We start from the raw sequence: 25,588 nt of genomic DNA, 5'->3' as shown, positions 1-25,588 counted from the left end.
CACACATTTCGGAGAATTTCACGTCAAAATGTACTGCCAAAGTCCAGCGGTGACCGCTTTTATGTCCCACTGTTACGTCATTTTATTGTTTCTGTCATGACGTCACAATGATATTCCAACCAATGGTTATATTACACTAGTGACATATGGAAAAAAATTACACGAAATCAATGGATATCAGGTGGATAATAAAATAACAAAACTACATATGACTATGCATAAATTAATCGAGTACATATATTAACAGTTTATTTTAAAATTTTGTACATATTTACAAAATACCATCAATATCTATGTTTTGTCAATATAAAAAACAGTATCTGTGACACTTTATGTCACGTTTTAGAACACTAGAACATTGTTGCCGCAATTTGTACTACATTTGTGGTACATTCTAGTCAACAATCAACGGTTGTCTCACCGATCATATGGTATGACAAAACCAACATATTTTAAATACAACAAAATATTAATTATTTAAGTTTACTGTTCCCTTTATAACAGTTTCACAAAGTACATGTCTTCTTTTTATTGTAACTGTCGCAATTTTGAACTCTTTTTAAACCATGCTCGTTCTAAAACATTGGCAAACATATACTTGTAACTACAAAACGTATTTTACTCTCATGCTTCCATTCATTTCCTTTTATCTATAAATCTCCAATTTTGTACTATAAATCTTCAGACTATATTGAGATGAGCATTTGTACTATATATGGCACTTTTTTTTTTTTTTTCAGCATATACAACACCCTTCAGTGGTTAACAATGTCCGCATAAGTACACATAGTTCTATTATTTACAGTGACAGTAACTATTCTCAAAGTCACATAGAATGACAGATTTGTTTTTTTCAAGCCTATAATTACAGTTCAATTTACTCATATCACATGGCGAACTGATGCCTAAAACTAATAATGATTTGTCTACAGCAATTTATGCAAATTGCTACACGGTGCAGTGTCAGCACAGTTTCTAAGTAATAGGGTTGAAGTTTGCTCGATCATGCTAAATATTTGATGAAATCCAAACTTTTGGCCATTCCAAATTGTTTGACTAATAGGCCAAGGTGAAATTTTGCATTACAACCACATCATCTAGCAAAATAGCAAAGACGATATATATTCATCCTTTAGTTAATATTACTCTGAGCTATCTTCACGTTTTCTTTAATACTCACTATACTTATTACATAATTTAATATTGGCAACTTTTTCTTAACTTTTCACAGTTTTAGATATACTGATGGATTGTTCATGCTTATTGTCACTGCATCATACAGTACATCTATTAAACCACTCTATAAGCACTGCTATTTAACAGCTAATTTTATAAAGTTATTCATAACACTCGAGTTCTGACTTTAATTTACACATTTTGCAGCCAGTTTACTTTCTGACGGACGCTGACATAGTAATGCAATCATACAAACATTGTGACAGTGTTATTGTTTTATGATGTGATCCTTCACAGGGGCCCGTTAACTCTCAGTGTTTTACCCCAGTCGTAGGTACATGCATGTTCTACAGCACATCTTACTGTAACTGGCATAGGAACACTTAGCCCGTGAGGCACGTCGCCGACATGAGCGTATTCTATCTTGTACACAGCGCCGACCTGAAACAACATTAACAAAACTAGAGCTATAATTAGATATCTAATTTATATGACCTTTCTCGGTTAGTGTCATGAAAAATACGTGATGCTGCTGCTGGGAGCGGAGGGGGTGTCCATGTGTGTAATTAGTGATTAGAAAGATCTAGGTAAGACAAACTACATCCATTGACCATTTAACCCCAATACAAATTGGAATTCTTCTATGTGAACATACAATGAGATGGCATGATCACATGATTTATTTTGATACTTTTGATAGTGTGTGAAATCGTTGGTATATTTTAACTACCTGCAATCATCATTGTCCTTTTTGTTTTATATTAGATTTTTTCGTCATCAACAGAGAAAAAAAAGTAACTTTGACTATGCAATTACGCCAATTTATTTCTTTTGTTTCAATTTCCCTTTCGATCGTATTGAAACATGACTCGCATCATAGAATTTCATTAAAAATGGTACCTATGTGATCAACAGTCGTTGGTTCATTATAGGCCATCTAAGGACGAACACTCCTGCTTTCAATATGTTGCGTGTGTGAATGTATATAGACATACGTTAGGAGACTGTGTAATATTCGTATTTTGTTTCTTTTTGTAATAGTGAAAACTCTCGTTCTTTTTATAATGTATATTAAGCATACCCCCTTCCCCCCACACCCAGCCTTATTATACTGACAACGGGCAAATTAGTCGCCCACTTCTTTTATGCTGTGCACTAAACAAGAGCAGAAATTGTAACATTCATTGTAAAACGAATTTCGTTAGAACATATGGTTTCTAAGTAGTGGACAATGCATTTCGCAATAAATCCACATTTTGAATTATTCCAGTATGCACCGGTATCAAAATTTCGTAATAACATGATTTTGTGCAACCATTTACAATGTGATGTCCGTTACTACAATGTTTGGATGCATGATAAAATATTGAAGATCAAGGATCAAAAAGGATATTTATAAGCAAAAGTGGAATGTTACAAGCATAACTTGGCAAATATGTCCGTTACTAGCGAATATTTCACTTACTTCTAGAACAAGGGCCGGTGTTACAGTTTTCTTCTGCCCTCGGTCGTTCTCCTAGACAAAGCCTGCTCTCATCAAGTTTGGTATCTGGTTGAGTACAGTATACGTTTCGAGTTTTCTTCCCTCCACCGCATGTTGCAGAACACTGTACCATTATCAATAAATTATTGTATTACTTACGTGCAGTGCAGTAAATTTATCTAAACAAGGAATTTTAAAACCTAATCGCTCCAATCCATTTTTCATTTTTCTCTTATGGTGAAGTGAAGAGTTTTATGTGCCGTCACGCTATATATATCGTTTCGGGGCACGCGTTCTCTTATGGTGCTCAAGAGAACGCGTGCTGCTCAAGAGAACGCGTGCCCCGAAACGATATATATAGCGTGACGGCACTCTTATGGTGCTGAAGTTAAAAGCTTAACATTGCATTTTGAACGAACATAAAGCTGCAAGATGTAAAACGATAATACTAACTATGGGTGATTCTACATCTTCATACAATACCATGTGGTATGGTGAAGAAGGAGTAATCCTCGAACATGTATCTATCTTGTTTAGCGACAAATTCGAACACCCACCTGTGACCATTCGCTAGACTGCCACTCTCTCGGACATGGAATTCTATTACATTCTAATGATGCTGGAGGTGAAGTCACAGGTCCGCACATGTTTGGGTCGACCTCTTCAGCGTCTGACGTTTGACAACTCAATACTGGGATCTGAATTCCTTCAGTTCCACAAGAGTGTGAACACGGTGCCCAGTCAAAGGTTTCCCAAGTGTAAGTTTGCACGGGACATGGAATTCTATTACAAGCTATTTCTTCGTCAGGTCGCTGTATTATTGCACAATGTTCATTATCCACGTATTCAACAAACGTACCATTTTCGGTAACTTTCTGACATGCGTAAACCATGTCTAAAACGCCCTCTTCACCACAGCTTTCACTACACTCTGTGCTATTTACCACCCATTGGTGTGCATAGCATGGTGTGCGGTTGCAGGATTTTGTAGATTTTGGTCTTGGAATGTGATGACAAAATTTATTATTTACAGTAACTGTGACACTTTCATTGTCAGGTGATAACTGCTCACATATAAACATTATTTCAAGAACACCCTCGTTACCACAGGTGGTTGTACATTCGCTCCACTGATATGCACTCCAGCGATATTCATAACATCGGTCCCTAGTACAAGACCGAGTTGAATTAGGACTCGGTAAATTATCACAGAATTTCCCTGAAACAGCCTCTAATGTCCCTTCTGATTCCCTCTCACACACATACCATAACCTCTCTACACCCTCCCCGCAACTAACACTACACCCACTCCAATCCGACAATACCCATTGGTATGTATATTCAATACATTTGTCCTGAGGACACACCCGTGTCCTATTAGGTTCTGATTCATTGGAACACAAGCTGTTATCAACCACATCTGTGGAATTGTCACCGGAAAATCTTATACATTCAACAGTAGCGATCGCAACACCATCGTCACCACATGTGGCGCTGCAGTCGCTCCAGTTGTAAACGATCCACGTATAAATGTTGGGAATCGCGGTGGTGACACACGGAATCCTGTTACAGTCACGTGTGTAGTTAGGATGAGGGAGGCCGCTACACATCGAGAGGGCCACTTCGTCCCCTGTTCCGTCAGAGTTGCGCATCTCGCACATATAAAGCTGTGTCTGGGTCCCATTGTCACCACATGGGGCTGAACACTCGCTCCACTCTACCGACATCGTCCAGTAGTATCTGCAATTACATAACACAACTTAAATCGGGGACTTAATTTAGTACTGATTATTTTTTCTGCTGTAGTTCTTCAGCGCCTTATCGTTTTGATGCATGGAAAGCATGCATAAATGGTTTTTAGTTCTAATGTATACCCTAGTTAAGTCACGACACTATGCGACGATAGAATCCCATATAATGACAATGCAAAACACAATATAAAATACACGTTCTTAACATTGCGAAAAATACTTTTCACAAAATGTTTTGATATTTTGAGTAAAAGACAAATTTCAAATCATTACGTAAATGCACTGCATTGTAATCTTTCACATTTCACAGGCGGAGTGTCTTCTTCCTCCAAGTATTTACATTTATCATCGTCAACTTTGGTGTCGTTTGTTACAAGGTAACATCCATACACCAATCTCTGAACACCTGCAAAACATAAACCAATTTTGTGAATGGAGCTTACTTGTAATATATTATACCAAACAAATTTCCAACATGATGTTTGATTATTACAAATCATTTATATGTGTATTCTACCGAACATATGTTTGTGATAAAATACGAAATTTATATAAAAGATATTATTTATTCCTTAAGGAAATCACTATATTTAGTGAGATTGAATCAAATTCGACGGCAACATTAAATAATTATTCTTTAATCTTCTATTAATGTAAAAATAACTCAATTGTTACCACTTTGTTCTAAATATATTCATGAATTACATTCTTGGAAAATATCATAATTAAACTGATTTTATTTGAAAACCACATCTCTTTGTCAGAATACAATCTGGCTCGCGAATAACGTGGTATACAAAAAATATGCACGTGTTTCATCGTCATTATATCTGATGGATCAAGATTGTCATCTTACTTCGTGGCGGAACCAAGTGAATGGGAAGGATTTGATCAATTAATAATTCATAATACCGCAGCTAATGTTACATATTCCCCGGGGGCAACTACACGTCAGAATAAATTGCTCCTGGGATCGGGTATATGCTTATCTATACCTGTACCACAGGTGACACTACAATCCGTCCAACCCTCATATTTCCACTCGTAAATGTTCCTTTCATACGTGTAATCGTCCTTCATCACTGTGTACGAATACTGTATATCAGCCTCTTCATTGGCATTTTGTGGATACACCTGAGGTAGAAATGAAACAATAAATAAATCAATATGCATTATTTTCAATACTATAATGTTTGGTCAAATAATGGTGCTTACATGGAACCGAGTATACAAACAAATAACAAAAGCAAATATTATTTAAGAAATCTGCGATTTGTTACTTGTGGTTAGTGCGTGTTTTGGGAGACTGCTGTATATATGAATAAAGCATACCCTTAACGGTCACATTATAGCTACAACGGGCTAAATATTCATTATCCCCCTATATTTATATAAGTATCAATAAATGAACTCAATCTAGACGGGCTTAAGATCAAATGTAATGTGAGACAGTGAGGGAAAGGCAATCATAATAAAGGAAAAAGAAAACATGGAATGAGAATAGCCCCTTTTCGTCTAATTGGGTTGTTCTTACGTTGAAAACATAAATAACACTACGTAATGATGTGAAAAACTGACCTGACCACATCATACCGAAACAAAGAAACAACCTAGTCGCATAGCGTTAAGCACAGGAGCAGAAACTACCATATGAAAGACCAAGGTTACACCGATGTTTTAGTTTTTTATGCGATGCAACAGCAATGTACTTAAACTTCAATCGAAGATTAATATCATTAACTTTAGGTATAAATGTTTGAAAAAAGTGTTCATGCTTAAATTAACCGAGTTCTCATTTGCGTATGTATTGAATTAGACTTTAAAGACATATTCTCGTAAAACCTACTGATAATTATCACGCTTAGATTTAAGGTTTTCACCATACATATACTCATGCAGACAGGATACTTACATATAAGTGAAGTTCTTTCCGCAGAGGGCCGATACACTCTAGGGACTCCAGATTCCATTTGGACTTGTACACAAACCAGGCACCATTCGAGACAAACTTTTTGGGGGATCCCAGCTTGCCATATCCATTTAATGGGTATGAACCGTAGTACGGGTCTTTCAGTGCTGTGAAAATATAATATACATCAGCAATACATAATTACAAGACCTCAAATTTCAATCCGTCATGATTCAACTATCCCAGTAAAATATGAACTCTGATATCATATACGGATCAGTAGAAAAGGTTCGGGGAAAGGTAATCAAAATTACTCACTCCTGACTGGACTGTTATCATGCGGTATTCATACCACACAATCGAATGTAGTTTCTGATCGGCGTCATTTGATACTGTTTCACCTTATCAATTACAGAAGGCAGTGGAATTTAATAAACAGCAAAAATCACCAAGTCAATCAAACTTCGTTGAGGCTGTTGTAACTTACCGAGGAAGTGTGCAGACCTTTTTGTTTCTGTCACATTTATCCAGCGTGACCCCTTTGGAAGGACAAGAACTTTCTCATAGACGTCATTTCCTGAAATGTATTTTTACCAATTATTTCAAACATGTAAGGTTATCTATTTTCCACAACATTCTTTTCCATGCCGATCGCACTATATCATCGTATCCGTTAGTACAAAATACTACTGATGTTTTCCTATTTGTTATTGGTCTATTATCAAAATAGAATTTTTATAAGAAAAGAGGATTTTATTCATTCTTAGTATCGGATTTCATTTTCTGCAAATACGTACTTCCAGTATATGCCAACTTCCGGCGGAATCGGCCTTCCACCGTTTTACATTCAGAGCCATTTCCTCCACACACTCCACAAGCATCTTCCGACACAGTAGAATTGATAACGCCATCACATCCGACTGCCTAGCAACCCAGGGCATATTACATAGTTGTATCAAATTAAATAGTATTGATTATGAGTAAAACAATCTAAATGAAATTTACAGAAAGTATATCAAATTATTACAATATAATACACATATGTTTTAATTTGATAGAGGATGTATCATTCTAAAATAATATGATTACGTTTGACAAACTTCCTCAGCCACAACAGAAGGCGAAAATACCGTATCATTTTCAATATTTTCAATATTTATTTTGATTAATGTTATTGCATTTGATTTCCCAAAAGAGGGTATGTAAGTTTGAGTTATATTTGCCTACACGTTAAGGCACTCTGACATATAACTATACTCCAATTGTTTCTACGTACGAGAACGCTAGTTGATTTGTATTGTATTTGATATTGAACTACAACGTTGCTTGCTGCTGTTCTTTTTATTTGCTTAACATATGTTAAATGACTCTTTTAAGTGGACAATTCAAGGGGCTTTCTAGTTAATGCTTTAGAACGTAAGACAATGTTGATAGAAAGAACTTACATTATACATTATGTTAAAACAATTAGAAACCACCGAATATTATATAAAAATGCACAGGAAATATCAATTGTAATTGATCCGTTATAGTCGTATAGCTTTATATATGGTACGAGTCACATTTTCATCCTATTACAGCTATGTTGATGCGACGTACCACACATCGTCCATCCATACAGATCCCGTAAGGCGGGTCGTATTTACACGGAGTTCCATTATCCATAGGGATGTCCTTGAATGTTGCTATTTCACCAGTAGTATTAGAGATACATGTCAGAGAACAGAGTTGATCTTCTGTCGTTCGTCAGCCAATCAGGGGAAGATGTTCAAGAAAGAAATGATTCCTGACATTTACTAAAAATGCATATTTATCAAGATTTATGATAATAACACTAGGTTACTAAGTGTTGGTTATATTACGGTGTAACACTTCAACGTGTAAAAGGCCTCTGTTTTCTATGTATTTACTATATAATATAACTTATTCACTTTTATGAAAACAAGAACGGTTTTCTCTTTAATCATTTTTTTCCATCCACGTATGTTTATAGATACAGAAATATGTGGTTGCCTTACCTTTGTCCGTCTGGTAGGGTAACCACGTGTTTCGAGATGAGCGCACGGGGAGAGCATCCAGAACAGTGCACTGAAGTGCCCTGACATCCGTGTAGGACGTACAGACCTGTGGACAATAACACCGTAAATACTGGCCCAATAATGATAACGACAACATGGATGCAAATACCAGAAAACACTATTTAGAATCCGCGTAACAACAAATGCAACGACAAACACTGGCGGTTATTTTAATTTAAAAAAGAAATGTGAAGTTAAAATTGAAATAGCCTAACGGCTCGTGGCACATCAAATTATTGAATTCGTTTGATAAGTCTAATATTATATTGCGACTCATGTAAGATCCTCTATTTCTGCCCATATGTTAAACAATCAAGCCTCCTCCTAAATCGATCTTTCTAACACATTTAACGTGATTATTATGCCGGATTACCTCACTAGCACAAGTCTCGATTTTTTCCTCATCGCCGGTACACAAACGACCTCCATACATTGGACTGGAAGAACGCAATGAAATGAAAACAACTGTTTAATCAGAAGTGACATGACCCAAAATTAAGATAAACTGTTATTTTGCATTTAAAGGGACATGAACCTTAAATAATTTGTTCTGTTTGCTTAGATATGGTTTTCAGATGTTTATTGAATATTTTATTACAATGATTTGTTATCCAAAACGACAGGAAAACGTGGGAAATACATACCTCAAAAATGATAAAAATAGACCGTCATTTTCTATTTTTGGAATACAAAACGAAAGCTGGCTGAAAGCGAGGTTATAAAGAACAACAAACTTACTGACATGACAAGGAATATTAGATTTCAACATTTTAAGATTATTTTCTAATTTACGATGGTTGACAAATGAAGTTTAAGCCATATTTGTTATAAAACAATTTGTATTTAGCGTAAGAATGATAAGTCAAAAGTCAATTCGACAGGGCACCGCGAAGTGAGGTTCCTGACTTATTGCACATATGTACATCTCGCAAGTATAAAGTGGGGAGTTGCTCCCGTCTCCTGCATTTAAGCGATCCATTTGTATTTAACTACTTTCCAAATCGCGCACGTAACTGACTCTTGACGTATACTGTTTTCTATCAAAATTCGTTTGTGTTCGCTTCACCCTCGTTTTTGACCCACCATTTTGTTTACATTTGAGCAGTGCATTGTGGGAGGTCACTAAAGTTCAACACTACTATACTATCGTTACAAAATTCGACCGGGCCGGTTCAAAATACAGAAAGATTTCCATCATAATTATTTTATTTGACACATTTGCACAATAATTGATATATATTACTTAGTAAGGTATCTGACACGTCTTAAATATGTATTTTACTCAAATTTATATTTTTTATTTAGGTTCATGTCCCTTTAATTTTCAATGGAAGGATGAGTTAGTTGGATATAAACTTGACTTTTATTTGTGCTTGTAAGCAATGTTCGTTTAAACATGACAATAATCTTATCAAAATGTAGATTTATAAAATTTTATTTGTACCGTTACATGTATAGACATGCATTAAGTAAACATCCAATTTATTGTCTGCATTTGATAATAATGGAGCAGAAACGTGTAATGTAAACTAGATTTTTTTCTGATATTAGACAAGGTTACATTCGACCTTCATATCTTGTCAAAGGAATCGTAATTTCGTGGTCATATTGAACAGCCATTGATGTGTAAGATATTAGTATTGACAAATCAATGATGCCATTGTTAGACGACCGATTTTATAATGCATGTCAATACATAATTTCGATTGGTACGCTTTCTAAGACGAAAAAAAAGTATCTCGATTGTCTCAACAGATTCAACTTAGAACAACATTTAATATTGATGATATCAATTCTTTGCTAGAGAAGACTAAAAACCCTCAACTCGGGGTTCATAGAACGATGATGTGAATAATTTGGTGACTCGGGTTTAATTGATCTTCATTTGTTTATTGGATATTTTAAAATTTCACCTGAGTTGTAGCGAAAATGTCGACGAAAATACACTATTTTCATGGTTCGTGACGTCCTTATAATAAGGTCATTTTTAGACATGTATGCCTTGCCTGCTGCCGAAGGTTTACGGGTTGTGCTATCTTGTGTGTTTTAGTGTGTTTTTGCGATATGTTCGCGTTGTGTCTCCATGTGAAATTGAATATTTGACCATTAACATGGTAAAGTTATATATCACTTACACAGGATTGTTACAGATTCGGGATCGTTGCTTCAGTCCTACTCCACAATCATTTGAGCATGCTCCCCAGGCCGCCCATTCACCCCAACCGCCGTTCACCGGATCTTTACGTCCATGGTAGGTACATACTCCTCTCTTACAAGACTGTTGTAACAAATGACAAGTTATAAGAACACTTATGTATTTGGGAATTAAATTATGACACATGTTTTGTGATTAACAACGCGTTACAGTTATTATTTTTGGAGGAAAGCATAGTACGAAGAAACAACAGAAAGGATCTGTCAATTTACCCTAAAATCAACATTATAATAGCAAATACATCATAGCCACTTCCTCGAAATGTAACACAAAAGAAGCAAATGCTAACTCTATATTGAAGACGTTGCTAGGCCCACATGTTTTGTCTTGCACAATAAGACGATTTTCATTGATAAGAGTCGGTCCTGGTTTTTCAATTTCCTTTAAGATACAGTAACTTATATCAAACATTTCTACGCATGTTTACTGATTTGTATTATATAGAAATAATGAGTAGTTGTATGTTTACCTTATCTTTGCCACAAGAGGTACCATCTAGTGCTCTGGCCCGCTTCGTCTTACAAACCCTCCGGCCACTCGCGTCACCACACCATAGCTGGGCGCAAAGATCTCCGTAGTACTGTTCATTAGACAGAAAAAACCCATCACGCATTCAAATTTCAGTTTAATATTCAATAATCTGACAATAAAGAGAGAAACTTAAATATCAAACCTATATGCAAATAGTCCCATTTTTTTTAAACGGGATATTTTGATACACTATAAATGTATATATATTAAAGTTATATGTGTTGTAATTTTCATAGTCACAAATCAAGAAGAGCTTTTAATATTATATTTAACACACACACACACACACAAACACCCCCCCCCCCCCCCAAAAAAAAAAAAAAAAAAAAAAAAACACATTTTGATAATTTCAATACTTAACAGGCAATGGTTTTGATTTTACAAATATAAATATAAATAAGAGATAAAAATAATTTTGGCATTACTATTGAAAATCGTTATATTTACATAATACCATAATACAGAGCAGTGAAATGAGTATATACGGTCAGCTCATAAAGCTAAGTTGTGTTACACATGTCCATTTTCATTTCAACAAAAACTTGAATATTGAAGAGTTAAATGATACAAGTGGTGTTCATTGAGTAAGATGATAATAAAATACAATTGGCATATATAGTATTGCATACCGCCCTGCAAGCCGTGTGCCTGCCTCCGAACTCGTACCGGCACTGTTGATCAAATGACCAAAGATCGCCGAGTGGTTCTGTCACGTGATCCGAATGCTCTCTGGTGAGTGGGTTATTGTTAAGACAAGTCAACCGCCTATCAAATGATAAAACAACTATATGAAATTAAACTCATCCGTATTTAACTAATCAGTATTTTACTTCATATCCGTGCTATATGTATCGGAAGAAGGTAGTTTGTTTGATAAATTGTCATTATAACATCACAGACCGACTGTGGTAAAAGTCCATTTTAGAATATATACCTCGGATGGATTTTGTGGCAATGGAAAATGTTACCTATTCAATATAAAGTTAGAAAACTGTTAAAATGGACTGCTGTGAATACAACTATCACAATGTTTTATTATTCACGCTTATGTTGTCTTGATATTTATTGCTCTTTAATTATAATTAACATCTGCATAGGTCCTTGAACACATTTTCCCACAACAACACGTCTTGTCTACGGCTCGAATTAAATCCCACAAAGGCAAAACAACTTGATGTTTTACCCATTTTAACTGATTCAGATGTTCAAACATATTAAAGAAAATTGATCTGAAATTAAGTACTGCCACATTGACAGTCCACACATCAGATAGTTTTAGTGTTTGCTGGCTTTGTCCAATTGGTATCGATCCTTTATCTCAACAATACGAGACAAGCTAGAGAAGAGGTCGGGGATGTCATGGCAGAAATTTTTGAAATCGAATTAGACTTCGAGTATGTCCCTCTTCCGAGCGTCTGATCCAATTAGAAGTCGGCACGTGGCAGGTGCGTTACCGACTCATACAGGTTAGGTGTATGAACATCATATTGACTGTGAACTCTGTAATACAATTTGTCTGTGTAATATAATTCCGACGAGGGGCAGGATGTATTCCTTACCGATAAACTACGCGGATGTTTGGCATCCCTATATCCCAAATCTGAAGCGTATTCACAGTAAACCTGCTTGTTTTGGCACGCGTATGAATCGAATGGTATTCGAAGTGATCGCATTAGGTTACACCAGTACATAAAAAAACAGTTTTGAAAACTGATGAAACATTTGAAAAGTAAGTCACAGCGACCTAGTTCATTATTGTTCCACTTTAGCATTAACAAATAAGATTTTCAACGATTTTATAGCTTGAATTTAATGTTTAATACTGCATGTGGATCTTGACATGACCTGCTTGAGATAATTAAATCCTAGGGTCACATTGGCTAGGTCACGTGCATAAATTAGGTCATGTTTAATAAATGATATCATCAGTCCACTAAGCATCCTCTGTTCTCCCATGTTTAAAAACAGGTTTTTAAACCATTTCAGCTTGTTTGATGAGCTTATTTCACGCAATACCTTCACTAAAGGTAGGATATTAAAACTCTGCCTGTGGCCCCACTGCATGATCGTAAAAGGCAACTAAATGAGGAATCTTAATTTTGTGGTTATTTAGATGAAATTGCTTTACTTTTTGAACCCTTTCATAGCGACGTATAGAGCTTTATTTATTTGGATTATATCATGATCTGCTTAAGATTATTGCATCTTAGGGTCACATGAAGTGGGTGACGGGAATTAATCCTGTCAATTATATATCTTATGAGTTTTCCATACCTAAGCAAGTGTTTAAGCTCATTAAGTTTGTTTTACGAGAGAATCTCAAGCAACAACTAGAATTGTGGCTGCTGCCCCATTGCATGATCGTAAAAGGAACCTTTATCTAGTGGCTTTAGAAAACAATATAAAGTGTTTAACATCTAGCGTTCACTACAACAGGGTTTTTTTTTCTTGGAAATAATTGGTTTGTGGTGATAATAAAATCTTCATGATAGAGGAACCTTCTCTATGTGATGATTGAGACAGATATCCAATATATCTTTTTTATCTATGTAGCCACTAGAATTGAGATCCCAGATTTAGTCGTCTTTTCCGATCATACAATGTGGTAGTAGGCGTAATTCTAACATCATACTTGCAATGTAGATGTTACTTATTATTTCCTCTTAACATTTCCATTGAAAGTGACCTAATTTTTGCACGAGACCCAGCAAATATGAGCCTTGGATATAGTTTTCGGAAGAAGATCATGGCAAAATACTATTCAAATGCCAGAAATCTTCGAAATGGTTGAAATGGTTGAGTATTTTCATCTCTGTATCCACGAAATTAAGATTCCAAATTAGGTGCCTTTTACGATCATTGCAATGTGGTAGGAGGTACAGTTATAACATCCTACCTTCAGTGCAGTCGTTCCTTGCAATAAGCTGATAAAATAATCCTAAATAATTTAGAAACCTGCTTACACATGGGAAAACAGCGTATGCTTAGTGGATAGATGATACCATACATTGAATAGGACCTAATTTATGCACGTGACCTAGCCAATGTGACCTTAGGATGCATTCATCTTATGCAGGTCTTGTCAAGATCCAAATGCAATACTTAACATCAATCTCAAGTTATAATATCGCTGAAAAATCTTAGTTTTAAATATTTAAAATTTTAATGCTAAAAATCTAACAAATTCTTAAGTAGATCACTGTGTCCTACTTTAAAAAAAATTATATTTCATCAGTTTTCCAAACTGAACTTTACAAACCCAAAATTTACAAGCAAAAAATTCAAAAAATATTATCTCAATTCTTATATTTATTTAATTAGTACTTTGAAAAAAATGAAAATGAGAATTTTTCACCCTTTCACTCCTTAAATTACCATGAGCGCAGAAAAAATAGGATATTCTGAAAAGCATGCAATATGGCGCTGACCCTAATGTATCTCTATGCAAAATATTTTGGATTTTCCCACTATATAAAACCCCGTTATATACCCCCTCCTCCCCCCCCCCCTGTTACAACACCAACAGCGACACCAGGCAAAAGGTAGCGGTACAACGAAGGACTACCATATACACAAAAGACAATGGACTACACAATGTATATATGATCTAATAATGGCACGCAGTATTCAACTGCTGTTGAATACTGCGTGCCATTTTTAGACTATACTGAATTATTTAAGCATTGATTACAATCAGGGAGAATATCCTTTGATTATGGAAGTATTCGCGTTTGTGTTTTGTCAATATCTAGTGACTTTTGATAATACTGAGTTCAACAGGTACGAGAGGTAAATTCTGATGATAACATCATACAGTAGGGATGTATTAAAATCATTTGGCTAATTAAAAAGTGCCAACATTGTAAACAGCAGACATTTAACATTACTTGTATGTACAAACGTTCATTATGATAAATAAATACAAAATATCAAAATTCTCAAATACTCTTCCTATAGTGATTTCTAAAGCTTTAGAACATAAAAGATGTCGAAAAGCAAGAGTTGTAATCAATGGATATAGAAGTAATTGCGGCAACATGGAGTTAGATAAGAGGTGATTCTCTATACAACATTTTGTATGCTCACTAGAAAAGCGTAATACACGGAAGCCCGGCCAGGTAAATATGTTTAGCGCGATACTAGAGGTAGCATTTGGTTCGAGAATTTGTAAATCTATACCTAGGGCAGACACAAACACGGAATTTTACAAACATCCCCTGGCACGACATCATTTGTAAATGGTTAAAGAGATTAATAGCTGCATTTAAAAGATGTCTTTGATATCAAATGTTTCGTAAGAACTTTTAATAGCGGTAAATATTAAGCGAAATTAGTTACAACGTTTTGTTAGATTACTTGTAACGTTGTTCAACATTTCATTAAAGAGACATCCACTTATAATTACGATATTAGATACTATTGGAGTTACAATTGGAAAGAGGGATACTCTTAAGGGGTGCAAAGGGCATTTGGTATGGATACGTGTCATGAAATACTTACGGCAGCATTTGATTCATGCGGTCGTTGCTACAGGTTGACCACCAGTAATGCTGGAGATTAGCCTGAACCATAGGAGCCATGATAGCAGTGGCATACTGACGTCCACGACATGTGTTTCCATGCCCATCGTGATAAAGACCAATACTGTTAGAAATGTTATACAATAATATGGTTATATCAATTCATATATAATAGGATAATATTTCCCCATTAAGAACCAATTTGACATATTGTTAAATTCCAATTCAAAGAAAAATGTTTCTATTTAATTTTTGTCTAATTTCTTTTTCAAAATGTAAGGCATTCACTTTCAAATAATTTCTTAATTTGAAAGTGTGTTTGCCTGTTATATATTGTTGCATACAAATGATAAGGAATTGTACCGTTTAGTTACTTACACATGGGCTACTTCGTGCGCCACAATGAAGGCCGATGTAAATCCGTCGTCCTTGACAACAGCACAACTTCTGGACGGGTTACACATCCCGGTGATTGGAGCATAACCTGTACCCAAATAGTGAGGGGGAATATATAAACAGCATAACTTGTACCCGAATAGTGAGGGGGATATGTAAACAACATAACCTGTACCCGAATAGTGAGGGAGATATATAAGTAAGATCAGAAGAAATAAAAGCATTAGTAATGTCATTGAATTGGAAGTAATGCCCTGTACTTTTGGACAGTATATTAAGGTAATGGTTAAAAAGGTTATTTAATCGTTGTTTTTATTAGAGGGAACTAATGTCGCCATGTTCTCAGTCAAATTAATTCTTTAGAATACCGGTATCTTCAAATAAAGATATGACTTTTATGGCTTGTTTCTTTTAAAATTGACAATAAGCAAAGAATTGTCACACACATTTATATCAAAGAGGAAATCGCCAATGCCCCTGCCAAATTAAGGAATACAACATGAGCCAATGTCTTCTCACCTGCTGGTCCCATGACCGTCCTGGTGAGGAGGACTGCCACGTCAAAGTTGATGCCGCCACCATAATAACGGTTGTTATAGGCCTGCACCGTAGTCCATCTACAAAAGTTGTCCACTGTCCTTCTAGCATCTGAAGCCCGAATTACTTTTTTTTCCTGTCAAATAAATTTGCACAATTAAGAATTATATCAAGTTAGCCTTATCACTTATAACATTTTTATTTCATTTTGTAACTGAATGGTAACTATTAATGTGTTCGTTGATCTTATTTAAGTTACTTTTGTTTGTAATATTACAAAGTACTTATTTCTTTTTACCTCAATATGTCGTGTTAAGGCGGTATATTATCTTTTTGTCTTTGTAACTACAATATATAAGCATTGGAATCATTGCCTCGTAAAATTAAAAGAATCATTCTCTCTGTCTTTACATTGTAGGAACATGTTAGCCATTACATTTTACTGAAAATATACCAACCGTAGCCTTGTCCATCATAATAATCTTCGAAGTAACGACCTCAATATTTGAAGTAAGTGATTCGTGTTTATAAACCAGATTTACCTGTAATATATAGAGTCATTGTTTTTAAATAAAATTACAATAATAAGAAATATTTGTAATACAAGGTATGTCTTACAAATATGATTAAAAATTATTTAAATCTCTCACATGAATACCATAGCTAGGTTGATCCTATTCTCCGTTGGATGATCTTGAAAACATCACTAAAACCAACCAACCCACTCATCTCTGTTACAACCGACATGGAAAAGATACGCAGGTTGAAAAATGATTTCAAACTGCATTGGATTGCACCATATTAAACGCACTTTGAACTATCTTTTAATTCTTCAATTTTTCAAAGTGGTTTATAACACAGCTCGTTATATCATATCATAGCATAAAATGCAGTTCGTTTTGACATAATAAAGTCCTTACTATATTCATGATGGTAAGGACGTATGTTTTCACTGCTTCATTGCTAACAAGATCCACAGTCTTGGTATCAACGACTATGAGCACTTCCATATACTTCCTACTTCCGGGTACAGCTCTTCGTTTGCGCGTGTTCCTTTCCTCCTGACGTTTGTCATCTAATTTGATGTAAAGATAAAGAAATTTAAGATCATCAGTGTTCGTAGTCACTCGTTATTTTGATAGAGGGGTATCTCCATAGCAAGTATATCAGAAGACTCTGCAATTGCAATTTTATAGTAATTTTTTATTTTTTAAAAATTAAAATTGCAGTAACATCTATATTTTTAGGGGTTATAGACGATTTATATCAACGGAGAAACTGCCAAATATACGAAATGCTTCAATAACGAAATTTTAAACCCATGTACATAATTTTACCTTGAATTAATATACTGATTCAATATAATTACCTATGATGCTGATTACTATTTTTTTATTTTATTGGTATGTAATGTTATTATATTTTATTGTTCAGTTTTTAAATGCACTTACCGTTCGTTATTTTACACACAGAAAGAGTATGATATGTGTTGCTTGGGCGTTTTTCGATCATCATTTCTTCTTCTTCAGTCATAATGTAGCCATTCTGATTAAAAATAGGAAATATATAGTAGAATATAAAGCATATAACATCAATTTGCAAAATCTAAAATGTTCTTATATTGTGATCAACCTCTCATTAAAACGGAAATTAAAACGATAATAATAATCTTTTAATGTAATGGTAGCATATTCAATATGTATTACAACCAAAAATTTAAAACAGTTAAACTATTGTTATTTTATTATGAAAACAGCTTACTAGACCGTCACAAAGGGAGATTGCCACACTGCTGTCGGGGTGTCCAACAACTCGGCCCTGATACAGACATCTTTCAGACAATTCTTCGGAATAAGTTTCATTACCTTCCGTCCACAAAAGAGTCCCAGAATCAGGATAGATAACTTGTCTTGATATTTCTAAAATCGTGAGTCTTTTTGTCCTTGAAAATGATATAGTTAACTTATCTGTGAAGTTTTCAGGTCGTGATGAAAATGATAAAAAGTTTCCATCGGAATCAATAAGGTAGGGGTAAACGTGATCAGTTTCTGCATCAGGACAAAGCGAACCAATGTCTGAACCTGTCAATTGAAAACACTATATAAATACCTTATATAACAGTAACATCAGTGTTGCAGGGTGATTGCTACTCTTTATGTTAAGTTGGAGATTTCCCGGTATGTATAATACATTTTAGACGGCTAGGCACTTATTTGAAAAAAAAAAACATATAAAATTATATTATATATTATTTTAAATTTCACTAGGAGTAGTCAGCAAGCATTGGGAAAAGAGATTCGAAGAAAGACAACTCCGACACTCATAAAACGATTCTGTTGTCCCGTAGGCCTCAAGCAAACCTTAATCGCTGTTTCTTTCTCTGAAAACAATACCGATGTTTTACGACTGACTGAATCCAGACACCAGTGTAATTATTGTGGAGGTATAAACAATCAGAGGATAAGTAAAATGATTAATTATTTATCATTTCTGAATCAACGTTTAAAGCTTAAAATACAGTAGCAGTATGTATGTTTATTGTGTACTATTTTGGAGTATAATATTTTTGATTTTCAGATCGTTGATTGTACAAAAAGCTTGTTTACAAAATAATGTTAAAGTTTCAATAGTATATGTAAAGAAATATTCAAAAGAAAGCTGATCAAGACTGATCTCAGATTTTTTTTTTTTTTTTTTTTTTTTTTTTTTGCTATTGGTCCTTAGATGAATTATAAAACCATCGAAACAAAGGATGCAACATTAATATGTCAGCGCTATATAAGGATAAGACATTTTAAAGACTAATGCTGCTGTTGTCTATGTAATGTATTTAACTTTGGTATTTTGTAACTTTACATTAAAATGACACTTCATTAAAACACAGTACGATTTATTAATGGTTTCGTCTTTTACCGTTTAACTAGCTTTAAATAGTTTACAGATGATTCTCTGCCTAATCTCATTGATTTTTAAGAAAGAAATGAAATGTATTTACTACCTTTTCAAATCATTTACGTCACAAGAAATTATGAGACATTTACTTAAATATTATAAAATCCTGCTCCATCGATCGATGTGCCTGGAGGTGATAATTATCCAGTTCGCGTGACCCTACATAAGTACACCAGATTAATCTGTCCATGTGATTTTTACACTAAGCTGGTTAATGATTGATATCATTTCCACTTTTCATATCAATCGACATAAAACATGAAGGGTAGTACATAGCCTGGTGCCATTGGAGAAATGTGAACATTGTGGTCCATAAATTTGTTCAACACCAATTTCGATATCCTTGGAATAATATAACAAACCGGATCCAGTTGGTTTGAGTTTTGGTTTGTTAAGCGTATTTATTTTTCTAAAGTCTTTGACATTTCGTTTGATTATACGGATTTGGCTACCGCATTTAATACTCTTTGGTTTATTATCACATAGTCAGTATAACACTGCTTTGTTTGTGTGAGTTGTTGTCAGTATAATGTGACCGCGTGGGGTGTGTTGCTTGGTGTCTTCGGCGGCATGCTTCAGTGATATAGCACTATAAACAGGACAATAGTTCCACTATACAAGAAGACACAACACGAATATATCGCAATATTCCAAAACACGCACCTCGCACAACATACACGCAGTACACAACACACATGAGAGGCCGTCCTTACGTGATCATAGCTGTTAAAAAGGACGTTAACTGAATCAAACAAACAATCAAAAGAATTATTTTGCATACATTTGTAATGGAAATGGGACTGGTATCTCCAGTGATGATGGAACGTTGCCCTTTGTAATCTTCCCGCTGAAATGACGTTAGCGCGAGATATCATCATTTGACGTCATTCCATCACAAATAGAAACAATAGTCCCGCACAAACGTTACCGGGTATTATGTGGTACCTATTATTCTCATTGGAATGAAGGTCAAAACAAACTTAAATCAAACCCTGACTTTGGTTCAACAAAATCATATACCGGTATGTAAAATAAGGAGAATAGTTTTGCCTTAGGTCTGCAATTTGTTTTGATAAGTCGGCGCCTGATAATGTTATCCTCCATTTAAACAACCAAAGGCATTTGGCTGTTCACAGAACATACATTGTGGTGCAATCTCGGTGTGTTGCACCTGTCTGCAATGTGCATATGCATGTGTTACTTTACTTTCAATAAAGTTCACAGCGATCGCACTTTAATAGATATTCTTCTTCAAAAAATACCTCGCGGCTGTTCATAACTGTCTGAGTCATACGCACTTGGTTTGTATATCAAGGCAAGTTTTATTATTCGAGACTGCAAATGCTAGCAAATAGAATTACAGGATTAATTTCCTTTTTTTCTGCGGCAGGTAGTTTTTACACAATCACTGATTTTCTCATGAACTAGGAGAGTAGAACATGTATGAATAAATCGAAATATTAACAGTGTACTGTTTAAGATTACCAAAATAGTACCTAAAATATTACTGTTTTTATTTCTTATTATCATTTTTTACTTTGTTCTAAACTTAACACCATCTACAAATCACCTGACATGTTATATGAGACTGTTTATCCTTCTAAAACAACCACCCTCTCTAATCATTCCCACTTTCGTTATACTGAGCGTTAAACCAGAACGGAAAACATCGGGGCAAGTGGTAGAGTTCAGACTCTTCCGATAGGGAATGAACGCGCTAAGAATTGGGAAAGACAGGGTCACACATTTAAGCGTATTAACAATTTAACAAACATATGATTTACACTACGCCTGCAGGTTATTAAAGGTGATTTAACAGTACCCTTTTACAATTTTATCTTCGATGAAACTTGAATCTACCACAGATTTGTGTGCACAGCATCGCCGACAGCAGTTCCGTTATCTTATTTTTAATTTCACCTACAGTACGAAATCCACATTTGCTGTTGTTCTATGGCACACGTAGGCTCGCGACCAGTTTGTAGACTTGAAACATTTCGTTAAATTTTAGCTTGGTCATTATATTTCTGCTGAATCTCCTATTCGAAGTTTTAAACTAGTGGGTGATTATGTGTTATAATTCGGCTGTCGTATCTTATGGTCTTGTTCCCCTACACGACAAAATATTACAAGAAAGTTATATTGTATGCGTATAGACAATACTTGAAAAACAAGGGTATTTTTAAATGTTGAAATGGTTTAATATTTATGATTCTTAGTGCCAAGAAAATGAAGGCTTCTAATTTCTCTTTTAAATGATATTTAAAAAGAAACTGTATGTCTTAAATAAATTTAAACAACTAAACCCCTATGTCATCAGCACGTGTGCTGTAGTGACATCACTGGATTGTTTTGACATCACTAACGACCTTATACCAAACAACCTTGATTCTTATCAAATAATTTCACTTGGAAACCCCTCTGCTGGTGTTTATTGGTGATCTCCTGTTAACACATTAGTGATGTTTACTACTGATGTTAACACATTAGTGATGTTTACTACTGATACGTTACAAGTGTTATGTCGGTGTACTGTCTGGTCTTACTGACCCTTGCCAGATCACCACCAGGCTTTCCTATACCGTGTTCAGTCTTAAATATTCCATTTTATACCAATAGCTTTGAGTGTACAGACATACATGCATTGTAGTTACATAATTATAACGTTCATCAACATCTACTAAACACAGAAAATAAACATTGATAACAACAAAACTATACTAAACAATGGGAAAAGTTTTACATTGCTCACAGTCTCATGACAATATGAATCAATAATTAAAAATGGCACATAGATATATATTATACAAGTCTGTTACTTACCAAAGTTGTTTGCTCCGACAGAATTGACAAACTGAAACAGACAATGAAATCGTATATCAATGGTATTTGAATGAAAGTGTTTGGTGTAAATGTATGACTGTCTCAAGTACAGAAAATAATTTGATTAATATTAATTGTATTTACCTTACATAACCAAATACATATGAGATATCACTTATATCAATTATGATATCAATTGACTTTACCAAGGTTAAACATTTTTAACTAATAACAAAACAGAACTTTATAAAAGTATGTCTGTAATCTAATCCATTTATATACAGAACTACTTTATTCATAACCGTGGATTTGACGCAGTGCAATATATGAATAGAGGCTTTAGAAAAATTAAGTGTGAGAAAGAAGCCAGGTGTTTGTTGTCTCCGTAGAGGTGTATCTTCATCACAGTGCTTTATGGGTGTGCTAATGCACATAGCATAACAGAGGAACAACACAGCTCTAGTGGAGCTCGTTTACGATCTTCAGAGCGGGCAAGCAGTGCACATGGTTGTAACGTATACCCAAAACATTACAGATGTGTACTCGTGGCTCATGTGACGTCGTAAATCACTCGGTAACATTTAGCAGTAGAAAACAATAGAACTTGCCGACAGTGACAATTTAAGCCATATTTAAAATGCATTGTGAAACGACAGTAGCAAAAAGTATAGAAGACATAGCCTTACCCGTGATGGATATACAAAATCCAGTTAAAGATAACACATAGTGAAACTAAGTTAGGTGAAACTTATACAATGATGCTACATCATTACTCTCCATTCTTAATATTTGTAGTCTATTTAAAATATGGAAAATAACTGATATTGTAGATCACAATATAATGCAACAAATAATCAACTTCTGTTCGATGATTGTGAAATATTTAAAACAACTTACAACTTTCAAACTACTATAATACGAATTTAATGTTACCTTTTAAGCAATAAATAAAAAAAACCTATGACATTATGAGATATTTAACTAGAATAAAATTAATTCCACGTGCGTTTTTGACTTACCTGTAAACTGAAGCCGAGCGCAATGACAAGTCTTAAAAATTGAAGACCGTCATTTTCCAATATCGTGGAATACTTAATTGATGACAACATGACGTTTGTTATGATTCTGTCCGTCTTGTTTTCACTAACGAGTCCCTGTTGATGTTTGTAGAGTAAGAGCAAAACCAGAAGCTATATACCTCGACAGGCTTCACTTCTTACCAAAAACCATGTTGGAAACGGTAACCTTAACAAAAGCTTTGCCTATTAGAGGCGTACTGAGCAAAAACGTGTCGGCAATTACTTCATGTCGATCAGACTACCATAATAACACGTGGCAAAGACATAACAATTAAACTAAACCATTCAATATTATTGGTAAATCTACAATTTATTGCCCTTTGACCTCATTTTCACAAATCGGCGTGACGTCACTTAGTTTCACTGTGTGTTATCTGTAACTGGATGTTGTATGTCGGCGAGCGCCCGTCTGTAGATCGACAAACGTGCATACAAAGCATTTTACCCGGCTCACTTCTCCTGTTAATGTGGGTATTGTTCCCACGGTTGTTACTTCCATAAAAACAAAAAGAGTACAAGGACATCTTGATTTAATTTATAATTTTCAACACGAAACATGATAAGCTAAACATTTTGTATAAAGGGATCTTGCCCTGACTATTTTAGATTTTTATTGGATGTGATAAGGGACTTTTTCATCGTGGACTAACGTACAATAATATCATCGCTGGTGGTCTATTAAGTAGTATATACAACAGAAAATAAATTATTGGTTCTGCGTCATTGTCTCACTGAATGATTAAGGACTTATCATTTTCGTTCATACTTCAGATCTAGATCTGTAGATCTATAATTATACCCCAATTGATATGAATTATAATTGTTAAAATGATTAAAGATAATCGTATATATGTGCGTATTGAATGAAAAATACCAGGACAGCAGTTCAATGTTTTCCAACACAGTTACTTCTTTGCGATGGTCACATATAATGACTATGGACAAAGTATTGGTCCCACGTATGTTGTATTGAGGAAATAACGAGAATTGACATGTGTGTCTCGGCCATTCAATTATTTACAAACTATAGCCTGTAACAGTTATATCATTACATGAAATATTAGTACCTTTTTGACTATGTGTGTTATATAGTTCTACTAGTTCATATCGTATTGTTTAATAAATATTTGGTTTAAATGATTTTTTATATATTTTCCTAAGGTCTTACAATTATCTAACGTCAATAAGACAGAACCAACGTGATAACAAAATAAAACATACAGTTGGATCATTGTCTTTGCAGAGAGAAATCCTTCGTCTCATTCGAAATTTAAGTATTTTCCCTGATTTTTAGGAAAACCGTACATACTACGTCGACTGTACATAATATCAAATGTGGGGTTGCAAAATCTGCCTACGCTCTTATTTTTTTAAATTTTGCAGTGTTACAGGACTAGGTACATGACTACTTTATATGCACTTTTTATATATTTTGCAATTTTTAAAAAGGCATTAAGGGCCTAAAATTATGTTTTCTAACAACACTCTGGCTATGTGACCTCTTATGGTAACTTTTTGAACATATATTTTATTTTTTTATTTTTTGTGTTAATAATACATCAATATTTCTTGTATACCCATTTATAATGATATTTAATATCTTTTGAATACAAATAGATTTTTCAAGTACAGAATGTCAAATTTTGAAAGAACAGAAATTTAGGGTACAGCGAGGACTGACATGAATGTTATAGACCTATATCTCAGACTAATAATTCATATCAAGTTTGACCCATTTCCTATGAAAATTGAGCAAATAATGTTCATAAATGTGTTTTTCATATATAAACTAAAGTAAACTTGACCCCTTCCCCAAGGGGAAACGTGAGACCCCAGAGTAATATAATTCACATTTTTATAAAAAAACAAAACACCTCAAGACCTTTCCATTTGTAAGAGTATTCGATTCTATGAAGAAGAAGGTTTTTGAAGTTTTAGCCTTTTTGCCCCTTTTGGCCCCGCCTCTCTGCCATCATGGGGTCGATCAGGACCAATATGGATATGATATTAAAATGCTATTCAGACTTATAATTCTAAACAAGTTTGACCCATTTCCTATGAAAATTGAACAAAAAAAGCTCATAAATGTAATTTCCCGATATAAACCATTGTAAACTTGACCCCCTCCCCAGGGGGAA

General features: G+C 34.6%; 1 protein-coding gene across 1 annotated transcript; it reads right to left on the bottom strand.

Moving 5' to 3' along the window:
* Positions 1–80: 80 nt before the first annotated feature.
* Positions 81–23,669, bottom strand: LOC138322845 (A disintegrin and metalloproteinase with thrombospondin motifs 3-like). Its single transcript, XM_069266984.1, has 23 exons — positions 23,391–23,669; positions 22,372–22,402; positions 18,358–18,677; positions 18,048–18,141; positions 17,517–17,671; positions 17,055–17,138; positions 16,579–16,732; positions 16,042–16,147; positions 15,644–15,787; positions 11,773–11,908; positions 11,082–11,192; positions 10,533–10,675; positions 8,771–8,834; positions 8,338–8,443; positions 7,919–8,055; positions 7,117–7,243; positions 6,807–6,896; positions 6,323–6,486; positions 5,406–5,544; positions 4,684–4,816; positions 3,217–4,399; positions 2,642–2,783; positions 81–1,617 (listed from the first exon to the last, which is right to left on the bottom strand). The coding sequence occupies exons 1-23, from the start codon at positions 23,478–23,480 to the stop codon at positions 1,496–1,498; spliced, it is 3,975 nt and encodes a 1,324-aa protein (XP_069123085.1). The 5' UTR covers positions 23,481–23,669; the 3' UTR covers positions 81–1,495.
* Between the last annotated feature and the right edge of the window lie 1,919 nt (positions 23,670–25,588).

Source organism: Argopecten irradians, chromosome 5 (genome assembly GCF_041381155.1).
Source record: "Argopecten irradians isolate NY chromosome 5, Ai_NY, whole genome shotgun sequence".
Classification (NCBI taxonomy): domain Eukaryota; kingdom Metazoa; phylum Mollusca; class Bivalvia; order Pectinida; family Pectinidae; genus Argopecten; species Argopecten irradians.
The sequence above is the reverse complement of the archived record's forward strand: the minus strand, read 5'-3'. Positions and strand labels throughout refer to the sequence as shown.